This window comes from Glycine max, chromosome 20 (genome assembly GCF_000004515.6).
Source record: "Glycine max cultivar Williams 82 chromosome 20, Glycine_max_v4.0, whole genome shotgun sequence".
NCBI lineage: Eukaryota > Viridiplantae > Streptophyta > Magnoliopsida > Fabales > Fabaceae > Glycine > Glycine max.
Genome location: NC_038256.2, coordinates 35,461,161 through 35,470,518, shown reverse-complemented (window position 1 = coordinate 35,470,518; position 9,358 = coordinate 35,461,161). Strand labels below are relative to the sequence as shown.

The 9,358-nt window shown below is 33.7% G+C and overlaps 2 protein-coding genes across 2 annotated transcripts; both read left to right on the top strand.

Moving 5' to 3' along the window:
• The first annotated feature begins 708 nt into the window (after positions 1–708).
• Positions 709–2,828, top strand: LOC100819121 (uncharacterized). The gene has a single exon (XM_014772381.3). It carries the CDS (start codon positions 803–805, stop codon positions 2,606–2,608), a length of 1,806 nt encoding a protein of 601 aa, XP_014627867.1. The 5' UTR covers positions 709–802; the 3' UTR covers positions 2,609–2,828.
• A 4,107-nt stretch (positions 2,829–6,935) lies between these two features.
• Positions 6,936–9,143, top strand: LOC100808975 (protein NUCLEAR FUSION DEFECTIVE 4). Its single transcript, XM_003555837.5, has one exon. It carries the CDS (start codon positions 7,135–7,137, stop codon positions 8,908–8,910), a length of 1,776 nt encoding a protein of 591 aa, XP_003555885.1. The 5' UTR covers positions 6,936–7,134; the 3' UTR covers positions 8,911–9,143.
• Positions 9,144–9,358: the final 215 nt, after the last annotated feature.

Sequence of the window (9,358 nt, the reverse complement as noted above, 5' to 3'; positions counted from 1 at the left end):
ATTGAAACTTTAAATGTTGTTTTAACATTTGTTCATGAATTTAATATTTTCTTTTTATATTTCATTCTTATCATTTTGATTACATGATGTAAAATATGATTTTACCCTTATTGCAAAACTGATTAACATTTTTTTTTATATTTCATTTTCATAATTTTTAATTATGTGATTTAAAAGATGAGTTTATCCTTACTTTGTAAAACTCATATTACTTAATATATATTATCTAAAAAAGATATATTGTTAACTAAAAAAATACTAAAAATAAAAAAAATAAACTAATTGGTCATTTTTCGTAATATATTATTAAATAATAATTAAATCATTTTTTAAAAAATGTTAAAAGAGGAATAAAATAATTGATTAAGACTAAAAGTTTTTAAAATAGAATTGTTTGTATTGAATAGACTAATAGTTAAATATAGCTCTAATAGAATGAATAATAAAATATAATTTATTTATATAATAAAATAATACTGATTGAATGAATAATTGAATTGAATAGTATTATTTAATATTTTTGAAAAAAAAATAAATATGAGGCCGCCAAATGGCATCACCTCATAAAACAAAATATATTTTTATATATATGCAGTTGACAGTTGATGTCATTGTGTATAAGATCTATTTAGTAATGATTTCAAATTTTGCTATATACAAGAGTAACGTGGAAGGGCAATAGCCAGAACATTTAAGAACCAAAAATTAGTTGGCCACCATGAAATTGTCTTAAAAAATGTTGAGAAAATAATTTGATATACTCAGACACACACTATATATACCCGATTTAATCTCCACTCATATGCACCTTTGTTGTACCCGCAGAACTTGCTTGATATCCACAAACATGGCAATCAGGGGTGTTGATGGATGGCGAGACATGAAGAGTCTGGCTGTCCAAGTCATCACAGGGCGGTGGTTCGTGGTTTTTGCCTCCTTTCTAATCATGGCAGCCGCTGGAGCCACCTACATGTTCGGTCTCTATTCCAGCGATATCAAAACCACCCTTGGCTACGACCAAACCACTCTGAATCTCCTTAGTTTCTTCAAGGACTTGGGCACCAACGTTGGGGTCATCTCGGGCCTAATCAACGAGCTGGCTCCACCCTGGGTGGTCCTAGCCATTGGTGCCGTCCTTAACTTCTTTGGCTACTTCATGATATGGCTATCCGTCACCCAAAGAATAGCCAAACCCAAAGTGTGGCAGATGTGTCTCTACATCTGCATAGGCGCTAACTCTCAGACTTTTGCCAACACTGGTTCCCTTGTCACTTGCATCAAGAACTTCCCAGAAAGAAATGGGGTTGTGTTAGGGATCCTCAAAGGTTACCTCGGTCTTAGCGGTGCAATCATCACGCAACTCTACTCTGCTATTTACTATGATGACACCAGGGCATTGATTTTGCTCATAGCTTGGCTCCCTGCTGCTATTTCCTTCGCTTCCCTACGAACCGTTCGCTACATGAAGCCCGTTAGGCAGCATAATGAGCTCAATGTTTTCTACAGGTTTCTCTATATCTCTCTTGGCCTTGCTGGGTTTCTTTTGTTCATGATCACTATACAGAAAAGGGTCAACTTCACTCAGAGTGAGTTCGGTGTCAGCGCTGCTATTGTGCTCTTTCTGCTCCTCCTCCCACTTTCTGTTGTTTCTATAGAAGAATATAAGGTCTGGCAGAGTAAAAGGCTTGCTTTGGTTGACCCCACCCCGGTGAAAATAGTAACCGATGAGGGTGAAAAGGTCATGAAACCGATTGAGGCAACAAATGGTTGCAAAAATTCAGTTTCTTCCAAGTGGTGGGAAAATGTGTTTAGTCCACCAGAAAGAGGTGAGGACTATACAATACTTCAGGCGCTATTCAGCCTCGACATGTTGATACTATTCATATGTAGCATCTGTGGTATTGGGGGCACGTTGACCGCAATAGATAACCTGGGTCAGATAGGAAAGTCGCTTAGATACCCAAAGAAAAGCATAAGCACTTTCGTGTCCCTAGTAAGCATTTGGAATTATCTGGGAAGGGTTTTCGCTGGATTTGTTTCTGAACATTATCTACAAAAGTACAAGTTCCCTCGTCCTCTCATGCTTACACTAACCATGCTCTTGTCATGTGTTGGTCACCTTCTGATAGCATTTGACGTGCCAAATGGTCTTTATGCGGCTTCGGTAATTATTGGGTTTTGTTTTGGCGCACAGTGGCCTTTACTTTTTGCCATTATATCCGAGCTTTTTGGACATAAATATTATGCAACTTTGTATAACTTTGGAAGTGCAGCAAGTCCACTAGGGCTATATGTGCTTAATGTGGTGATGACTGGGCATTTGTATGACAAAGAAGCCAAGAAGCAACTTGCAGCATTGGGGCTTGAGAGAAAGGAAGGGCAGGAATTGAATTGCATTGGGATCCATTGCTTCAAGTTGTCCTTTATTATTATCACAGCTGCAACTTTCTTTGGTGTCATTGTTTCACTCATCTTGGTGGCTAGGACAAGAACCTTTTACAAAGGTGACATATACAAGAGATACCGGGATGCAGCCACGGTAACAGACCAAGCTGAAATGGCGAGGGTGGAGAAAGATGACAAACATGTGATGCCAACTCAGAAGTAAGACTATTGGCAAAGGATGATGTTGTTGAAGATCAAGGTGCAAACAAGAAATTAATTGATTAACAATGTATAGTAAGTGTGTAACATTATGTTTTTGTTACATTTTCTTTGCCGTGATGTATACTTTTCATTTTCTTTGTCACACAAAACGACGTCCCCCTTTTTTCGTGTTTATTCTAGAACGAGTAAAATAAAATAATAGAAACATGGTTGCTGTGTTATTGCAATAGTTGATGTAGTTTTATGCAAGATTGCTCATTAATTTAATTATCACATGCAAGTGGTTGGGCAATGCCTAATTCACAACACGAGAAGTGTTTGTCTTCTTTAAGGCTGGCTGCTGGCCTGCTGCTACATGTTTCTTAATTTATATCATGCATGAATAGGGTCTGTAAATAGAATCTCAGATTTGTAAATGGACGAAGACTTTGATCAGCTAGCTAGAAAGTCTAGTCTAGCTTAATATGAAATGTTGATGTGTTTAAGATAACTATGTATATTGAAGCCACACGCACAGGAGGGTGTTGTTTAATAGTTGGTATATTTTATTTTAAAAAGACAATTAGAACAAAACTTATATTTTTTTTTTTTACTGAAGGTAATGGGGATGGACAAACATATATAAAATTGAATTAGGATATCATTAAAAAAAATGGATATATTTTAATTTTATATACTCTAAAAGAGTTAAAACAAAGGGTCGTTTACTTACAATTTTGTTTTCTGTTTTAATTTAGTTAAGTCTTATAAAAGAATGTATATTAACTAAATAGATTAAATTGATACCATAAATTTCAAATTCTTTGAGGAAAAACTTAAGGGACCGTTTACTTGTAATTTTGTTTTCTGTTTTTATTTTTTAATTACAAAACTGACATCTTATTTTCAATTTGTACAAGGTGACTATTTTGTAATTAAAAAGTAAAAAAAAAATTGTTTGTTAATAATGGGCTACGGCTACCTCTTGACTCTTGAGTCAAATAGTATTTCAATTATCAGTAACAGCATTGCACTACTGTGAACTAATAATACTTTTTTTTTCAAACAAATATTAAAAAATAAAATGAAAAATATTTTACGAAAATACAACTTATGTATTTTACGAAAAAGATTCAGGTTTAAAAAATATATTCACAAGTTTTGAAATATACAGAGAATTTTTTTATGATAAACATGCAAATGAATATATTATTTTTGAGCAAGGAATTCTCAACTTTCTTTTTCTTAAAAAATAAAGTAAATAAAAATAGCAATAACAACTTTCTTTAATTAAGTCATTTAATTTTAATATTTTCAATAACATTGACTCTCTTTAATATTTTATTTTTAGAATTTTTATTGTTAGACAATACTGACCCTATTTAGAAACAATAAAGTTCATATAAAATTCTTTTTTATAATATAAAAAAATCTAATAACTAAAAACATGTTAAAAATATTGCAAAATGCAAATATACTTTCCTCTTTATGAAAAAACATATTTTATATGGTTTAAGGCTACTTTTTCATATTATTTCTCACACTATTCTCTTTTATTGATATAATTACTTCTCTTTAGAAACAAAAAAGTGACATAACAAGTTGTCAACATTTCACAATTGTGTCGACCAAAAAAAAAAAATCTTTGTAAATTATCTGTATGTTTGGATATCTGCCAAATTGTCAAAGCCATGTTGGTGACAGAAACAGATGATCAGGACTTGATTAAAAAAAAAGACAAATTAAGCAGACAAAAAAAAATATCCTAGAAGGGGTGGTTCCGTAGCAATCATATCATATATTAATTAATAAGGGTGTTCGTCGCGGTACAGGTTTGATTTTTAGATAAATAAATTATTTAAATGAAATATAAATTAAAGATATAATATAGTTTAATTTGATTTAAATACAACATCAAATTAACATAAACTAATATTTTATGATTTAGTTTAATTTAAATATAAAATATATTATCAATTAATTCCTACTTCATCTGTGTGATCGGATGAAATTTCTTACCGATATTTTGGGATGGTAAATGGGCCCGTCAGTCTCATATTGTTTGGTTGGCCCGTTTCGGCCTGCTCGATTAAAAATAAGTTGGGACGGATTCACTCACTTTTGACTTGAGTTCAAAAATGCAAAGTTTTCAACTTATTTTTTTTCTTTTCTAACTTTGGGACCACTTTACTCAGATGTTTCAACTCTCAAGTGTCAAATTTCATGATGAATATTGATCTTCCTCATCTTTCATTTTGAAATAATAAAAAATATAAGAAAAGTCAAATAGAATATTTTTTCATTGTTTTCTACCCAATTTTAAGTATGTTTGACCGATTCTTAACTAATTTTACTGTGATTCTCTCCCATTCTCCTTCTCTTTCTCGATCATTTTTACTCTCTCGTGATAACCCATATTTGCTTTTTGAGTCTCATCCTTACTCTCCTTTTCCGCTTCAAATATGTGATATCTAATTCACTTTCTTCGTTCTCTTGTTTATATATCATGCAATTAAAATTATCATTCTTAATATTTTTTTTTCTCTTTGTTGAATGTACATTTCACACACTATCAGTCCAATCAGTCAATTTTTTATATATCATGCAATTAAAATTATCATTCTTTTATCTTTAATTATATATTTGATCTTTATAACCGTTTAACACTTTTAATAAACTATTTTTTATCCCTATTTTTAAAGTTAATTAAATTTTATTTTTCAAAGAAATTATCAAAAATTAAAAATTATCTTTTAACAAAATTTAAATTATTTACTATAAATTCAAAACGCAATTGTATATTAAAATATTTATTTATAATATAATTATTAATTTAAAATATTTATTTATTATAAAGTTTAATTATATAAAATAAATATTTGTCTCTTACAAAGCAATTACTCACTCGTTCAAGAGTTCATGAACATACTGTATTTTTATTTTTTTGAAGCAATGAACATACTGTATTATTATGAAAAATTATTGCTTGTTAACATCTTTATTTACCTGTAAAAAACATTTTTATTTTTTTTTTTAAGCAGCCGGTCGAATTTAATATGTTTTAATACAAATTCGCTCTTTAAAAAAAAAAAAAGCAACTTAGACATACATAACACTCAACCATTGTGCATCTACACTGTCAGAAAAACAATTAGGGTCACGGGGAATATGTGTGTGAATTAGAATCACGTGGAAGTGTCAAATGATACGAGGTGTCAAACAAAGAATAATAATACGAGGAGTTAGATTTAATGAAATTATATTTTAACAGTTTTTTTAATTATTGAATTTATCAATTAAATATTTGTATTATTATATTAAATTTAACATGCATGATTCATACGTTTATCAGTCATATTAAACATCAAGTTATCAAACATAAATTTGATACCTAAATCAATAGAAGTCGAAATTATTAGTTTGATTTGGGTCAAATTTAATCAAAGAAAAAAATTGAATCAACTTAATTGATTTAGCTTGGGTAACTGAGTTAGTTGAGTCAAATTAAACTAATGAACACTTTTATTTTCTTAAATCACGTCAGTGTGCTAAATCATCATCTCGATCATCAATTTCACACAGAGTTTATGATTGACTTATATTCTCAAAATTAAATTATGATGATTTTTATAAGCCGTGTCCGTGTGGATCCCAAATTCTCAATACACTTGTGGATACACTGCAAAACTTAAAAGGGTAGCCGAAATTAGTTGGTCCCCCGTTGCGTTGACTGACGTGTAGTCAAGTGGAATACATCTCATGACCGGTTTATTTATGCATAAAAGATAAATACTAACATAATAAATAATAAAAATTTATCAATAACATTAATTATTATAAATATAATCTTAAAATAATAATTAAAATTTACTTCTAAAATTTATCAATAACATTAATTACACTTCGATAAAAAAAAATTGTTTCAATTTTTATTATTTTAATAAATTAAGTTAATTAAATTTCACATGATTTATATGCATTGATATTAGCAGCATGTGTCCATGAATTATCCATGTTTTGCTTTTTACGACTAAAGATATTTTGGACATGACGAGAAGTAAATTTTTTTATTTCCTTTTTAATGAACCATTACCTAAGCAAATGCAACCTTTGCCGGCACTTCCAATAACAATTTAACATGTGCTACTCTTAGGTCTCCGTGATACGTCTTGTCGTTTATCCTCTCTCTCTCTTCTCGATACCCGAATATATCCCCATAAGGCCATCTATATATACATTTATTTAACACTTCAAAAGAAAGGGTAAAAAAGAGAAAATACAAAAAATATAATGAGACTTATAATATAAAAAAAAAAGAAATATTAAAATATATAAAATTATGAGTAATTAATTTATTATTATTACTTATATATATAATTATTAAAAAATATTATTTTTTATTATTGCTAATTTTTATTCAAGAAAAATGAATCCAACCTATCCCTCTCTTTCTTCTCTCTTTACTCTGAATGGCATCTATATATTGACGAGGATTTGCTCTCACATCTTCAAAACCTGCAACAATAACTCCGTTGCTGACAAATTAGCATGGCCGCTGCCATCGGAAGCATGGTGGACACGAATGGGCTCATGGTCCAAGTCATCACCGGAAGGTGGTTCGTGGTGTTCGCCTCCTTTCTAATCATGGCCGCCGCCGGCGCCACCTACATGTTCAGCCTCTACTCCGGAGACATCAAATCCGCCCTGGCCTACGACCAAACCACCTTAAACCTCCTTAGTTTCTTCAAAGACTTGGGTGGCAATGTCGGCGTCCTCTCGGGCCTCATCAACGAGATCACTCCCCCGTGGGTGGTCCTCGCCATGGGTTCCGTCCTCAACTTCTTTGGCTACTTCATGATATGGCTGGCGGTGACAAAAAAAATACCCAAGCCGCACGTGTGGCACATGTGCCTCTACATCTGCATAGGCTCGAATTCTCAGTCCTTCGCCAACACCGGTTCCCTTGTGACTTGCGTGAAGAACTTCCCAGAAAGCCGTGGGGTTGTGCTGGGCATCCTCAAAGGCTACGTTGGTCTCAGTGGAGCCATCATTACACAACTCTACTTTGCTTTTTACTACGACGATTCAAGGTCCTTGATTTTGCTCATAGGGTGGCTCCCAGCTGCTATTTCCTTCCTTTTCCTTCGAACCATTCGCTACATGAAACCCGTTCGACAGCCCAATGAGCTAAGTGTTTTCTACAAGTTTTTGTATATCTCACTTGGCCTTGCTGGGTTTCTTTTGGTCATGATCATAGTTCAGAAGCAAGTGCATTTCTCACAAAGTGAGTATGGTGTCAGTGCTGGGGTTGTGCTCTTCTTACTATTTCTTCCTCTTGCTGTTGTGTTTGTTGAACAATATAAGATCAGAGAGAGTCAAAAGCTAGCATTCATTGACCCCTCCCCGGTCAAGATAGTAGCTGAAGGAGAGTCTGCAAATGGTAATACCTCTAACACGCCAATTTCAACAGAGATTGAAGAAACTAGATGGTGGCAAAAAGTGTTAAGTCCACCGCCTCGAGGTGAGGACTATACTATACTTCAAGCCCTATTCAGCTTAGATATGATACTGCTATTCTTCGCTGGCACATGTGGTGTTGGGGGAACTTTAACCGCAATTGATAACCTTGGTCAGATTGGTACATCGCTAGGGTACCCCAAGGCTAGCATAAGCACGTTTGTGTCGTTAGTGAGCATTTGGAATTATCTGGGACGGGTTTTTTCTGGGTTTGTTTCTGAACACTTTCTACAAAAGTACAAGTTCCCTCGACCACTGATGCTCACGCTAACCCTCCTCTTATCCTGTGCCGGTCACCTTCTGATAGCCTTCGATGTGCCCAACGGACTCTACGTGGCATCGGTGATCATAGGGTTCTGCTTCGGCGCGCAATGGCCCTTGGTGTTCGCCATAATCTCGGAGCTGTTCGGGCTCAAGTACTATTCAACGTTGTACAACTTTGGAGGTGCAGCGAGCCCGATTGGGCTTTATGTGCTTAACGTGAGGGTAACTGGGCACTTGTATGACAAAGAAGCTCTGAAGCAATTGGCAGTGGCGGGGATACCAAGAAATGATGCCAAAGAATTGACTTGTATTGGGTCCAGTTGTTTTAAGTTGTCCTTCATTATTATCACTGCAGCAACCTTTTTTGGGGCCTTAATTTCACTGATTTTGGTGGCTAGGACAATTAAGTTTTACAAAGGGGATATATACAAGAGGTACCGGGAGCAAGCCGAGGAAGCCACCACTGCTGCCACTGAGATGGCGGTGGTCCAAAACCGCGGCCAGAAATTAGAACAAGAAGCTAACAAAGTTATTGGCACGTAATTGGTGTAGGGTAAGGCTCGAATTAGATAGTGATCAATTTCCCCAGCCACTACGACATCGATTGCTGGAAACCAAATAAAAGTTAGTCAATTTTATTTTTTGTGGTTGATGATGATGTATATGCAAAAACAAAATAGAAAATATATGTAGTTGGGACCACTGTTTTATTTTCCCTTCACATCTTTTACTATAACTTCGGGGAATTGAAATTAATAATAGATACTAGTAAACAATGTTGGATGTGTATGAATAAATACGTACAGCTAGCACTTTCTTCAATGTGTAATATTTCCATGCCCCGCTGACTGGTTGGTTATACGCTTAGTTTTGGCATTTAGATCTGCATGGCAAAGAGTGACACATTCAAATGGATTGTCGATTAAAAAAATGAGATATCATGTGTTACACAATAAATTGATAAAGAATTTGCCTTTTAGAGAGTAAAATA